The following is a 14,471-nucleotide window of genomic DNA, read 5'->3' as shown; positions in this document are numbered from 1 at the left end:
AGAGACTTCCAGGGGAGGTCAGGGCAAGAAAATGGGGTCCTTGGGAGAAGACCATGAACTGACTCTACAGGTTGCCCAAAAACCCACTGCAATCACTAAAAAAAATAGAATAAAACAACGTAGCTGATGGGCTATGGACTAGGCCTGGCACAAGCTGAGTGCCAGCAGCTTCCCCTCCTTGCATTACCCAAGGGACACGATGGAGAAGTCGAGCACGTTCCAGCCATTTCGGAGGTAGGCGTCCGTATGGAAAAGAAACCCGTAGGCAATTATCTTGAGCATCGCCTCGATGGCAAAGAAGATCAGGAAGGCATACTCGATCTTCTCCTGGGGGTTGCAAGCAGGAGAGGACGCCCCGTTAGAGCAGCCTGTCACCTCCCTCAGCCCCACCGCCATGTGTCCCTGGCTCTGCCCCTGCTGCCGACCCATCTGTGATCTCCCCGGCAGCACCGTGGTTGTCCCAGGCAGGACTCGGTGGCACGCTGAGCCACCACATGCCACCCTCTGCATCCCTTCAACAACGTGCTGACAGGATCCTGCCCCTGCTTCCTACAAACTACACCGGGAACGCCGCCACCTCCCAAACCAGCACCCTGAGGTGCCCGACCTAGGGCGCTGCATGTCCCTGCCTCACCCTCCCGCTCCCCTGGGGCCTTCATCGCACTGCTCCTCCTCCTCAGCCTCCCCAGCAGCAGACACGCTGGGTATGTGTTGGAGACACCACACAGACCCCGTGGTACGAGTTGGCTACATTGTGTTTTCCCTCACGCCCTGGGCTGCCAGGGAAGCCAGGCCTCGGCCTCCAGCCTGCTCCAGACATCTGCACGGCGAGAAGGAGCCTGGCCTGGGGGTTTTGCCACCATGCCCGCTCCCCCCGACAGGGCCTGGTGCCCATGCAGGGGCTCGGCACCGTGCCACATCCATGGGGCCTGGAATAGCTCCGTTTTCCATGGAGCCCGGCCAAAATCTGCCTGTGCCCACCTGGTTCTGCCCATCACCGCGATCACCGCTGCTGCTGGCCCTTTCCAGGCTGGGATTAAAATGCCGCTGAAGCGGTCAAATGGATGGGGATATTTATATTTCTGGTTTTCCGTGGCCCCTCTCCTCAATTTGCACCCCACAAAGGGCAGGGAGCATCCCCCACACTTGGGCTCTGTGGGGAATCGCACCCAGAAAGGCAGGGGGAGGCAGCAGCACCGAGGGCACGCTGCCACAGCTCTGCTTCCTCACGGGGCCATCTGGCTTGCCAAACGGAAAATGCTGTCCGTGTACGAAGCCAAGGCTCAGACAGGCCCATTGCTTGCTCAATTACCGCGGCCAAAAGCGGCGGGCATGCCAAGTGTCCCTGTGTGACTGCCACCCATACCAGTGCCAGCCCCTTGTTAGATCGGTGGGAAGCAGTGGTGAGAGCAGAGAGCTAAGCACTGCAACTACGGCTGTTATTGGGCTGCATCTTAGTGAGTTTTCACTAAGGCAACGCTGCTTGCCTTCCGCACTTATCAGTGACAGATCCCCTGTATCCTGTCCTTATTAATTCCCTGCCCTGCTCCACCCAGCAAGGCAGGATCAGCCTCCAGTGTCTCCAACCAGCGGAGCTCCCCTTCTAAAATCCCCTCGCACAGGTTCAGAGGGTGACTTACTGATCCTTCATGATCCCTTTGAGAAGCCCACATCGGATGAACTGCCCTTTGGCCACCTCCGATGCCATTTGGAGCCCACCATGTACATCCAGCCAGGGAGTTTCAAACCCCAAAGTCCCCTGCTGTCTGCGTCGCCTCCCTCCTGGGAGGCTGCAGACATCCTTACAGCTCCAGCTCCACGCAGTGCTTTGCAGACCCAGCCTCATATGTAGAACTGGATCATCCTGGTCTGTCCTGCTGGTCTAACTCCTCCGGTGCAAGGAAAACTTGTGGCATGAAGGTGCTATGCTGGGATCCATCAGTGCAGGCTGGAGGAATCCCCCACATCACCTTTCCTGCAGCTGTGGGTCCAGTTCCCCCAGCCTTATCTGGCTGTAAACTGCAGACAAGCTCTGATGTTAGCAGAGCAAAGGAAAACCAGGCCCCTGCCTATAAAGATATCAGTGGGCTGAGGTGGGACAGCTTTAACTAGGGCTGTCACCTCTCAGCAAACTCTCTGAATTCCCTAAATAAGTGTAGGTGCAGAACACATACCGAGAATGAAACCCATGTGCCCCAAAGAGATGCCCTGAGCCAGGGCGAACTTGCTGCTGCCGCTGGAAACCAGCAGAGAGAAGCCAGGGGTGTTTTGCCCTGAAGAGCTGGGGTTGAATGTACAAGGCCAGCCCTCAAAAAGCACTATAAAAAGATGCGGATCTTTATAGCGCGCTGGCTGCTGCACATAGACATGCTTCAACAATGCTCGGGGACATGGGGAAACCTGACCTGCGGGCTCTGAACAGGACACAGCACAGCAGAAATAACAGCGTGCACCACGCCGCTGCGATGCAACATGACACAGCTCCAGCCTGCTGGGCAGCACCGGCCCCCAGCCCTGAGGGCACTCAGGACCCTCCAGAATGAGCCCCAATGTCTCCTTCTAGCAAAAAAGGGGAATGGAGGCTCAGGCTCACATCTGGGGGGCACCCCAGTGACATCCCTGGGGCTGCCCCAGATGGGATGCTCTGAAATTTGGATTGGCTTGAAGCCAAAAAACATTTCAGTGTTGAAAAAGTTTGATGTCATTAGAATTACACGAAATTTTCAAAAATCTGCATTGCAAAACAAAAACCTGTGGCAGATGAAATCTAATCTATAAGGAATAAAACTTAAATACATCGAAATTAAGCATCTGTATTTCTCCCAGGATACAGGAAAACAGACTCATAGAACATTTATGGGTCGTCAAATATTTTCCATCACCCTAAATGAGTTTTGATTGAGAAAGCTTCAATGAGACTAATCCTGTACCCAGTGCAAATTCTGTATGCGAGTCTTCCTTGGGTGGTCCTCGAAAGACAGCCACGAGTGTGGCTGCTCACAGGGTCTTCCAGCCACATGGTATTAAAGCAGTAGAAGAGGTGTCCCAGGAGATCCCCCCTTCCCTGCACTAACCCAGATGGGAGCCTTGGTCCTGCAGGAGATCTGGGGCAACATCCTCACTGCCCTGCTCTCTCCCCCCTCACATATTTCCCCTCCTCACCTATTTTAAAGCCTTCAGATAAAAGCAATCCTCCCTGGAGACAACTGGGCAGCGAGGAAAAGCAATCAAAATTGACAGGGAGACACTAAATGCATCGCAGCATCCCTCTGCTGCGGGAAGAAATGCATCCAAGGAGCATTTCTTCCAAGAAATTTCATCCAAGGAGCACCCGAGGGCTGAGCCTGGCCCAGCTCGTAGCAGGGGATGTTCGCCAGTGCCACCAGCACACGGGGACAAAGGGACAAAGAAATGTGTGGAGCAGGGCTGAAAGAACGGAGCCCCGGGGCTGCCAGGCTGCTGATAGAGCGGGCCGTTGGCATGGCAACAGGCTGAAAAAAAATCCAAATCAGATATCGTATAAATAAGCTAATATGTAATAAATACAAGGAGCTGAAATGGCTTTGTAGACGCAGTTAGGTAGCACGTGTTGGGATCCCACCTGGCCGCCTCCTGTCCTGCTGCTGGGCTCGGGCTCATCCTTTGGCCGATCCCAGCCAAATCCCAAATCCCTTCTCGGTGGGAAGCCCCCATCGCCCCTGCCCCCTCCTCTTGCTCGCCACGCTCAGCTCGCCCCAGTTCTGTTGTGCCTCTTTCATCTCCCAGCTGAGATAGTGGCACCCTCCCCATCCCCTCGTGCCCCCACTGCCAGGGGACAAACCCAAAGCAGCGCCTCCTGCTCCGAGCACACCAGGGCTCGGAAAATGCTCGGGGATCATGCCAGGAGGCTGAACGAGCCCCAGGTGTCCACCACACATTTAATTCCCCTCCTCTTCCGACCTCTCTTGGTTTTATTTTTAAAATCATAACACAATCACAACAGCATCCCCTTCCCTTTCTCCAAGGAAAGGAGAAGCAAGCACCGTCTTCAGCGCCACTAAAAGCCTGTTGAGAGGGAAAGAGCTAAAAGCAGCTCAAGGAATTAAAACCTGCTCAGATGAAAGCCTTGCTTTGTGCTCCATACCTCAAATCTCACGACTGCTTTGATATCTTTCCCTGCAGAGCCTCTAAGGAACAGTCAAAACACAGAGCGGTGTTTAAGTCACAAATTGTCAGCAATACCTGCACACAACACCCCACCCCAGCACTGACGAGTCCTGAAATTAGCAGAAGAGAACATTTAATTAAAAACAACATATTTGGATGCCTTGATTCAGTGCCCAGACTCAGGCTCTCAATGGAAATCAATGTGGATTGAACCACGAGAGGGATTTGAAGAGGGGGAAGGTGGTGGCAAGCTAAAAATAATGAAAAATATTGATTGGGATCACAGCAAAATATTTTATTCCAGGCAATACGGAGTGACTGGAAAAAAAATTGAGTTACTGATTGGAAAGGAGTGACCTCTCTGCTTAACAGTGTTTTTTTCCCCCATTAAAAAGAGGATCCCAGAGTTAAATATACAGTTTAGAAATAAAAGGTCAGGAAACTTTGTTCCAAAAATGCTAAAACAAAACATTTCAGCCTTTCTGGAACAGGATGTTTCCTTTTGGAAGCATCGGGATAAAAAAAAACTGAGGGGATTCTTTCCTTTTTTGGCACCAATTCTTCCTTCCTGTGCACTTCACACACCAGTCTGCTGCCCTGGGTGCTGACCTGGGGGTGGTTTCAGCCCCTCTGAGGACCCATTTTGCAGCAGTTTCTGCACTGCTTGCCCCTCTCTGTCTCTCTCCATGAAGTGCCAAGGCCTGATCGCATCCCCCCAGAGCAGCAGCAGCTCCCCAGCACGACAGATACCCCGTTTTGCATCCATGGGGTGCAACGTGGGGCTGCGCATGAGGAGGATTGGGGAACACACTGGGCTCTGCCTTACCAGGCTGGAGTTGGCGACGTTGGTGTCATCCTCGGGCATGGGCAGGTAGATGGCCAGGGCGACACAGTTGGCAAAGATGGTCAGAAGGATGATGATCTCGAAAGGCCTGAGAGGAAGAGTTAAGGAAGGGGGGGACGGGAATGGAGAAGCAGGTGCAGCCCCCACCCTGTTTGGGTGCATGGGGGGAACCAAACTCGCCCTGGGGCGGGGAACCAGAGAGCAGCCAGACCTCACCCCCTGCGCACCCCCAGTTCCTGCCCCTTCCTGAGGTCCTTGGAAAGGGAAGGAGTTCAGAAATAAGGATTTGGGATTTTTTTCTGCCTTGTGCTGGCAGAAGACAGCTGGGTGCAGCATGGCACAGAAAGGGACAACGAACACTTTTGGTCAGAATGCTCACGTCAGTTCTCCTTGATCTATTTGCCTCACCCGTGCCCACCGGGAGCACTGGAAGCCACTGAAACCGAGTGCAGATGGAGAAAGTGAGTCCCATCCATGGAGCCAAACCCACCCACGGGTTACATCAACAAACTGCAACACGAACCAGCACCCCCCCTCCAGCTCCTTCTCCCCTCCACTGCCCCATCAGACAGCATCCAGTGGTCATGACCCCCACGGACTGGTTTTGAGATCTCTCATCCCAATCTGCACATACCAACCTGCTATCACTCCCTTCAGGGCTTTCCCAGCACCCCCATCCTCACCTCGGGCAGATCCTACAAAGGACAGCCCGTGGGCACACCAGCAGCTCAGCCACACAGCGATACGGCTGCAGAGCCCAGCACAGCCCTTGAAACTCAGCCCTGCAGCCATACCAACACTTCTCTGCACCACGGTTAATTAACTACTTAGCTCAGCTTTCCAGGTAATTATATGGCATCGGGCTGCCTGATTCAGCATCATGGGGTAAGTGGCACCTGGGGGTTTTTTTGATCCGTTTTGGCATGCTGAGCTGGCTGAGTGCTGTCAGTCATGTCCTCTGCTCGTCATGGGTTACTTTGCCTTATCTGGACCCTCCTATCTATTAACTTGATAACGTTATAAAAAACAAAGTCTGCTGGATCTTATGAGGATCTTATGGACTTCTGAATGTCCAGTCTGCTGAAGCATTCCCTGACCTGATCCTCTTCCACCAAGGGTACATCTTCCTTGACCCAGCCTTTCACCCTGGTCTCTGGCATCTGGACTCCCAAAGGCTGGTCTTGCTGGTAAAGATCGAGGCAAAGACCTTCAGCACCTCAGCCTTTTCACCATCCCGTGTCCCGTTTCATTCAGCAGAGGACCCACGTTTCCCCCAGTCTTCCTTTTGTCACTGATGGACTTGTGGAAGCCCCATGTGTTGCCTTTGACATCCCGGCTTGTTGGGTTCCTAGAAAGTGGTTGGGGGATTTCTCTCATCTTGCTTGCTAATCCGCAAGAGCTGGAGGGGACCCGGTTTGATCCCCACTTGGTTGATTTGGTGATCGGTCCCTACCACACCCCCCGTGCCCTTTGCTCAGCAGCTCTGTCCTGGTTCCCCTCTCTCTGTTCCTTCCCCCTGCTCTGGGAAAACAGCCACGGGCTTATTTCTGCCTTCCTGGAGGGTGATCTCTTGTAATTGGAGCTGGAACTTGTTGCATGCAAGTGTGCGAATCTGGCACCGTAACGAGGTAGAAATGCAACGGGCCAAATCCAGCCCACCAAGACTTCTGCCTTGAAGTCCCCCAGGCTGGGAAATGACCTGAAATACCACAGTGGCACCACAAAGCCAGGCACATCCCAGTAGCCACCAGCTTGCTGGGCCAGCTGCTGAGCGCGTGATGCCGTGCCAGTTTGCAGAGTACCCCAATTTCCTTGTACTAACAAACATGGAGTTTGAGATGTGAGCAAATTTCAGCATTAAAAAAAAAAAAAAAAAAAAAAAAAAAAACAAAAAAAAACAAAAAAAAAAAAAAACGAACCCACCCCTGAGGCATGCCCCCAGCAAACAGACACAGCTCATCTCTACTTGGCCTCTTGCCTGGCCCTGAAGCCTGCAGCACCCTCAGGAGCTGGAACGGTCCCATCAGACCCTGTAAATCCCAACCCTGCAACAAGGGCGGTCAGGTGCATTGGGGTACAAACACAGGCAGGCACACGAGCTGTGCCAACAAAACCCAATGTCCCGGGTCATTTTACCCACTAAGCTAAAATCACCCTCTCCCCTTCCATAAAATGCAGGTGAACAAGACCACATCTAACGGCCTGGAATAGTGGCTGGCCGGGTGGCAGAAACACCACATTTTACATTTTCCAAGCCAAAACATCCCAGCAAAAACATGACCAAGGAGCAACCACCGAAAGCCCATCCCTAAATCAAACCAGGGGCGTGGAGAGACGCCGTCCCCCTGAGCAGTCACTCACAAAAGCCCTCACCTGCGGCAGCGGTGCCAGGGAGGGATGGGAGAAAGGGGTGAGGGGTCACCACTGCTGGCAAGGATTTGGGGGACGCTGTCCAGCCTCCTCCTCCCCCCCTACGTCAGGGAGCAGCTGCGGGACCAGGCAGGCGGTGACGCACTCAAGGAGCCATCCCAAGCAGCTCGCCGTGGCCTTGCTCCCCCCCAAACCTCCCTCCCCTTTCTCCTTCCTCGGCTTCTGCTCCCTGTCCCTGCCCGGCTCTGCCTGGCCCCGTCCTCACCCCGGGACGGGCACCGTGCCCCCTCCTCACACACCACCCCCCTAATGTTCCTGGAAGCCATCCTGACACCTCCTACAGGGGTCCCCGATCTCCTCCTCGCTTTGTCCCGCTCCCTCCGAGCCCTTCCCTTGCTGCCGCAGGGCGAGGGTCCCGATCCCCTGCACCCCTGCCCACGGACACACACAGACACTTGCACTCCCCATCCCGTGCACACCCCAAAAGATACTTCCACTCCACGATGCTGATGCATGCCTTCCGCAGCGGGTTCTGCAGCGTTAAGCAGAACAGAGCCCGGGGCGGCCGGGGGGCTGCTGGTGGCACCGGCTTCTTGGACTTCTCCTTCTGTTGCCTCTTCTTCACGTCATCCTGGGGAGAAGCGGGCTCCATGGTGTTCGTCCCCAAACCTTTTCTCGCCCCCTTGCCCGGGTCGTGGCCAGCCGGAGCCCCCCGGGAGCCCCCTTCTTGCGGAGCCCGTCTCCTCCGTGCGCCGGGCGGAGTGGTGGGGCAGTGGGGGCTGGAGGCTGCGCTCGCATGTCCAAACACACAAAGCAGGGATTTAAATTTAGATCCCAGCCTGGCTCCTGGGTGCTGTCACAGCTCCTGAGGCAGCAAAAGGCCCCCAGCAGCTGTCGCTCCTTCACCCGGCGCATTGCGAGGCGGGCGAGTGCTTCGCATGCCGCGGACCCCGGCTGGGGGTGGCGACAGGCTGCCTGGCCCCGGGACACCCTTCTGCAAAAAGAAAAGTGCCTTTGTCCCGGGTCACCCCCTTCCCTGGCTCCTCTGGCCTCCCGTGCCCAATCTGGGGCAACGCGTGCCCCCATCACGCTTTTGGGGCAAGGTGGAGAACCAGTGGGGGGCTTCCCAAAGTGCCCCCTAGATAGGGGCAGCCACAAGTGAGCCAGCCCTACTGGGAAAAATACTATTAGTGCTATTCCATCAATATCTACAACATAAATATATTCACTTCCTGGCAATATTTGTGGTGGCTTATTATCCAGATACATGCCTGCCTTTTTTTTAATCATAATACATTAGTTAGTGGTGTATATACTGGATATGTATTGTATACAATATATACTGTATACAATATATTGTATATTGTGTACATATTGTATATATTGCATATATTGCATATATATTGTATGTATTAGTGGCATATATATTAATTAGTGGTGATTTCATAGAATCACAGAATCATTAAGTTTGGAAAAGACCTCCAAGATCATGTGCTCCAACCATCACCCTGCTGTGATTTGTGCTCATCTGTAACAAATTGATATTTTAGAAAATAAAGCCTCCTCGTCCTTCTGCATCACAGAATGCCATGAACCCACTGTTGTGACCTCTACACACCAGCAGGCCGGGAAACCCTTTAGACAGTGACAGTCTTCCCCCTGCAGTCACCCCACCACCCTTTTGGGGCATTTTGTGCAAAGCAGTCACCCTGCTCCTGCTGAGGGCTGCGGACTCGTCTCTGTGCCACTGGCGATGATCCCTTTTCTCCTTTCACCCTTGTTTTTCCCTTTCTCCCCGGTGAAAGCCACGAGTCTATGCTTCTGGAGCCACGCACAGCAAGGGCTCGGGGCCCATCTAGTGGCGCTGATGCTGAGAGCAGTGAGAGGCTGACAGCACCCCAGGCACCCGCAGCCCCTCGCCCTAAGGATGCTGTGAGAGCACCCACGGCACCTCCTCGGGAGGTCTCTGCAGGGGATGAAGAAGCATCTGCCCCTGGAAAAGCTGTTTTGGTGAGAAAGGGCACGGCGGACTCAGTGCGAGCAGTCCTTGGAGAGGATGCTCAAAAACCTCTCAGATCTCTGTGCCTGCGGGCAGGAGCTGGGAGCTGGGAGCTGGGAGCTGGGAGCTGGGAGCTGCCTTCCTGCGCCCTGGGTTTTGCACAGGAGCTTGCTGCAGGCCCAGCCTGATGTGGCATTAGCACAACACCATTACAGAGGGGTCCCTGAAGGCTGAGACTAATGGATCACAGAGGCGTAACAACGCACGGGCTCTGCTTTATAAAATCAAGCAGCAGCAAACCCTACAAAGGACCTGAACTGGACCTGCTGCTCAGGGATGGCGATCGAGTGCCACCACCATCGGCTGCTGCCCCCAAGGACTGAGAGCAACTCGTGTCTGAGTCTAGATTCTGAGGGTTGCTTTGTGTGCTGGTTGTTAAGAATTCGACCCAATCTGCAGAGGGTTCAGCTGTCTGAAAAATGCAGGGAAGAAGAACTGTGGATAACAAGAAGGCAATGCTAACTGCTGGGAGCTCTGCGTGACTGCAGGCTGTGCTAGCTGCTAGAGATTGGAGATAACACTAAGCTCTGCTGATTGCTAATTTTTTTATGTGATAATAAAGCTCCAGTTATAACCACCAGCCTGTGGCCGGTCCTCATTCCGCTAAGATTCCCTACAAGAACCTTACTGCCCTCTGTAGCATAAGGTGAGAGCAGGGAGCTGAGCAAGCAGGCGTGTGGTGCTCTGCTGCCACCAGGGAGAAACCACAGCAGCCGTTTCTGGTGGCCGATGTGATGCTCACAGGGTTTGAGGTAATGGCAGATTCGATTGGCGTGTGCTAGACTGAATTTCCAGCCCGGCAGCCCCCAGCAGGGACACGTGTGGTTTGCAGCCTTCACTTCCCCTTAACTCTTTTTGTTGAGAGTGTCCCTTAACTATCAGCTAGGCAGAAAACATCCTTTCATCACAGTTCAACCCACAAGTAAAAACCCCAGATAAGCTTTGTTCAAATCCCCGAATGGATTGAAACTACCTGCACTGAATACAGTGACAAGGTCAGGCTTCAATTCAAGTTCTCTTGAATTTTCTCAAAATGTTAAGGACTCCACATGTGAAACAGTTCTTCTTTGAATTACTTAATGAGGTCATGAACCCTAGTTTTGTCATGGGAGAGGAAAGAACCACAGGTCTGCCCTGTAGACAGGGAGAGAGTCTTCTGCAAGGCTACATTAAATTGTTTTTTTGGGGGGTTGTTTTGTTTTTTGATTTTTTTTTTTCTTTTCATTTTTTAGCCATCTGAATAAACGTACCTTTCATAATTGGTTTATACATTAACATAAACTCTGGAGACAAAAGTGAAAGCATCTCTTTATTGTCTAAACATGAAAGCAGTCACTGCTCACCAAGCAGCAGAACAAAGCATACAAAGAAGCAAGCGTGGCTGAAGGCTGAAGTGTTGTCCCCTTCCATTTGTGCAGTTCCTGGATTCAGCATTCATTTGGAAAAATTACTCGTGATCTAAATGGCAAAACATTTCCCTGCCCTAATTGGCTTTCCCATCCTTTATTTCCTCACTGAGACAGGAACTCCCTGCATCTTTCCTACACTGTATTGGATCTGACACCTCGAAAGATGATTAAGAAAAGCCATATTCTGCCAGACCAGATGTCCACACATTTCAGTGCCCTACCTCCCACATCAGCTAGGAGCAGATGTTCAGGACAAATTTAAGGACAAGTTTCTGTTTCAGTGCAGTTCTCTGTCTCTGTACTTCCCACCTCAGCCAGGGACTGCCCTAGACACAAGGCAGCTGCCATTATGCAGCTCTTGTAACTAATGCAGCATTCGTTAAGGATCTTACTTTCTTCATCTCAGATAAGAAGAAAGAAAAGAATGAAAGAAGATAAGGGAGGGAGGGGAAAGGTGGGAAGAAGGGAGGAAGGAATGAGGAGAGAGAAAGAGAGGAAACCAGAGAGAACACCTAAATGGTCATCATTGAGGACAACAAAAGCTTGAGGCAGGACTATGCAAGTAAATCGCTGAAAATCCGCCTGTAATGTTCTCACTGCCACTAAGTATCATTTCTATTATGCCATCAGCCTTTAAATTTTCTCTACTTGCACTGTATTAGCACAAAGCCTCGTTGTATTAGTGATACCCAGCAACCCATCCACCTTACGCTGCGTTCAGTTCCCTGCACCCATCCATTTTCCTAGTTGCTCTCTGCACAACCCCGCTCTTCACCGTTGGTCATCCTGAGAGCACAGCCGCTGCTGGCAGCCAGTTAGCACCCCTTGACGTAGGAATCCAGTTTTTTGCCTTTGCAGTGTTTTTTCCAGGCAACCCTGGAAAAGAAATGCATAATGTAATTTGAGGAGGTAGAATGCCATTTGAGGAGTTAGATAACGATTGAATTGGTTATAAAAAGAGAATTCGATAGGCTTTGATAGATGAAGAAAGCAGGGTTATCCTGAAAGATATGAATTACTGAAAAGCCTGGTGGACTCAATCTGGGAGAATGTGAGGGAAGAAAAACAGAGGTGTATCCTCACCACGGAAAGGGGAGGGAAATTTAGGGAGTTAGGGTGGGTGCTGGGATCCAAGACCCCTCTGTTCTCCCAGCTCCAGGAAAAGGGCTGTGCTAAACTTCTACAAAACACACCCCCGTATCTAGGGCTCCCCCACCACCACCACCAGCCAACAGGAGGATTTCTTTCTGTCTCCTCTGCTCAGCCTTCCCCAGTTCCCTCCACAAAGCTCCTTACCAGCGTGAGAGGCCATTGGCCTCTTTAGCAATTATCTTGGCACACCGAATATCATCTTCAATGTTGTCATCTAGAAATTCTGCAGAATAGGGAAAAAAAAAGTCAGCATGGAAGGAAGGGGGATAGAGAAACAGCACGGACAGATGGGCAGAGGGTAAGGTGCTCATCAGGAAGGGTAAATGGGATACTGAGGAGCTGGATGAATAGAATCACAGAATCACAGAATCATCAGGGTTAGAGAAGCCCCCCAGGGTCACCTGCTCCAAGCACCCCCCCCCCCACTGTCCCCACTGAGCCGTGTCCCCAAGCACCAGCCCCAACCTCTCCTGGAGCCCCCCCAGGGACGGGGACTCCCCCACCTCCCTGGGCAACCCGTCCCAACGCCTGCCCGCTCTGGCTGAGCAGAAATGGCTCCTCATTGCCCACCTCAACCTCCCCTGGCACAGCTCCAGGCCGTTCCCTCTGGTCCCAGAGCAATGAGCTCTGTCCTGAGCCTCCCCATCCCCAGCCCAAACACCCCCAGTGCCCTCAGCCGCTCCAAACAGGACAGACACATGGACAGAAACGCCCAGAGCAGCTGCCTGTTCAGGTGGCATGGACAGAGCAGGGTGCTTTCACCGAGTGGATGAAGAAGGCTCTTTGCCCTGCCCCAGCACTTACTCGAGCAGTTGATGCGACAGGTATTTGAAGTTCCGTGGGTTTTTCCATCATCACACCAGTACTTGCTGTTGATCTGAAAGATTCCGTAGTCCCGGCTCTTACCCTCGTCACGAAAAGCGTGGGTGCTGTAATTGCTCTGGTGTTGCACCAGGCAGACCCCTGCAGGATGAGGAGAGAGCCCAGAGGAGGAACATCAAAGTATGCTCAGGGTAAGTAAGAGGAAAGAGATGAAGGAGTCAATGATGAAGGAAGACCTGGAAGAGTAATTAAATTGTGGACATTGTAAGACTGAGATATGGATGCACAAATGTTTGGAAGGAGAAAGGTCTGGGTGGGCAGAAGCATGAGCAGGGATGTGTTGTGTTAGCAATAGGAGGCAAGGAAGGGGATGAGGAAGAGAAATTATGAAAGACGGCTTGCCAAAGGAATGGTGGGACAGAGCAGTACAGCTGGAGGATTACAAGAAGCTGAGAAAGACAAGGGTGGTATGGGCAGAGAGGTACAGGGGGGGCTCATTATACTCACAGTCAGCTACAGTTTTGCCCACGAAGCCCTTAAAGCCATGGTTGCGGAGGATCTTCACCAGCTCACATCGGGGAATAACTCTTCCCTGGGTGCCTGGCAGAGTCAGGCCAAGGAAGACAAGAAGAAAGCCGAAGAAGAGAATTGACTTTGTCATACTGCAGTCCCTGCGAAGAAGAGCCAAAGCAACTTTAGCCTTTGCCTCGAACTCTCTGTCTGCCAGGACTGCCCTCAACACCAGCCTTTTATTCCTGCTGGCAGGAGGAGGGCCAAACGGCTCATCAAGTGTGTCCGGTTAAGCGTGGGAGGTTTTTGCAGTAATTAGCAAAGTATTGGGCCAAAAGCCAAAGACAATTTTTGGAGGATGCTAGTACCTATCTCACCAGCCCGGTGAGGCTGGGGTCATGGACAGAGGTCACAGCCAGAAGTCGTGGAGTTGTTCCAGGGATGAAATTTAGGGTTAGCATTGAGATGATGGTTATTGTTGCCACAGGAGTTGAGCTGGGATTTACCTGTGGATAAAGGCCAGGAAAACTCTAAGAGTCTCATTTCCATCAACATAAAAGACTGAGTTTAGGATGAAATTACAGTAACCCATGGGTTATCCTTAGGCATGTTCTGTCGATATGATTTGGTGTTGTCCTATCATATGGGGGCAGGGTTGCCATAGGGACCATTTTAGGGTAATTACAGTAACTGAGGTCACCCCAAGTTCCTCTAAATTAGGGTTTGGCTACACATTCATTAGTTTTATGATAGCGTAGGTACCAATTCATGAGGCATCCACCATGGACACTTTATGGAGCACCTTGGGTGGGTTACTGTCACCCTGGAGCTGGAAATGGCATTGTCCTAGAAGCTGGGCTAGGATGGAGGCTTGTCAAGGGCCACGTTTTAGGTATATTCGGTGGGCGTGGGGAAAGAAAACTTTATGTTTGTGTAATGAGGTTAGGGACGGGCGCACAGTCCAGTAGTTCAGAAGAAGGCAGGACGAGGCGTCAGAACACCCATGTTTGTTCCCATTGTGGGAAGCTGCAGTTGACAGTCGGGGGCTCTGGGTTTGAAATACCTACTAAATTTGGTCGGGATTTTTTATTTGTTTGTTTTTATTTTTTAGTAATTTCTTTTTAAAACAATAGCACTCTGGTTAGTGGGGCAGAAAACA

General features: G+C 52.1%; 2 protein-coding genes across 2 annotated transcripts in view; both read right to left on the bottom strand.

Moving 5' to 3' along the window:
• Nucleotides 1-8,158, bottom strand: part of CACNA1S (calcium voltage-gated channel subunit alpha1 S) — a 31,543-nt gene extending 23,385 nt beyond the window's left edge. The window contains exons 1-3 of the mRNA XM_068660185.1: nucleotides 7,852-8,158; nucleotides 4,973-5,078; nucleotides 188-327 (exon numbers count right to left, since the gene is read on the bottom strand). Of these exons, the coding sequence (XP_068516286.1) occupies nucleotides 188-327; nucleotides 4,973-5,078; nucleotides 7,852-8,012 (407 nt within the window). The 5' untranslated portion in view covers nucleotides 8,013-8,158. The remainder of the gene's footprint in view (nucleotides 1-187; nucleotides 328-4,972; nucleotides 5,079-7,851) is intronic.
• A 2,569-nt stretch (nucleotides 8,159-10,727) lies between these two features.
• On the bottom strand, nucleotides 10,728-13,502 carry LOC137844194 (lysozyme C-like). The gene is made up of 4 exons (XM_068660363.1): nucleotides 13,310-13,502; nucleotides 12,785-12,943; nucleotides 12,125-12,203; nucleotides 10,728-11,704 (listed from the first exon to the last, which is right to left on the bottom strand). Exons 1-4 carry the CDS (start codon nucleotides 13,461-13,463, stop codon nucleotides 11,644-11,646), a joined length of 453 nt encoding a protein of 150 aa, XP_068516464.1. The 5' UTR covers nucleotides 13,464-13,502; the 3' UTR covers nucleotides 10,728-11,643.
• Between the last annotated feature and the right edge of the window lie 969 nt (nucleotides 13,503-14,471).

The sequence above is a fragment of the Anas acuta genome, chromosome 24 (assembly GCF_963932015.1).
Source record: "Anas acuta chromosome 24, bAnaAcu1.1, whole genome shotgun sequence".
Classification (NCBI taxonomy): Eukaryota; Metazoa; Chordata; class Aves; order Anseriformes; family Anatidae; genus Anas; species Anas acuta.
The sequence above is the reverse complement of the archived record's forward strand: the minus strand, read 5'-3'. Positions and strand labels throughout refer to the sequence as shown.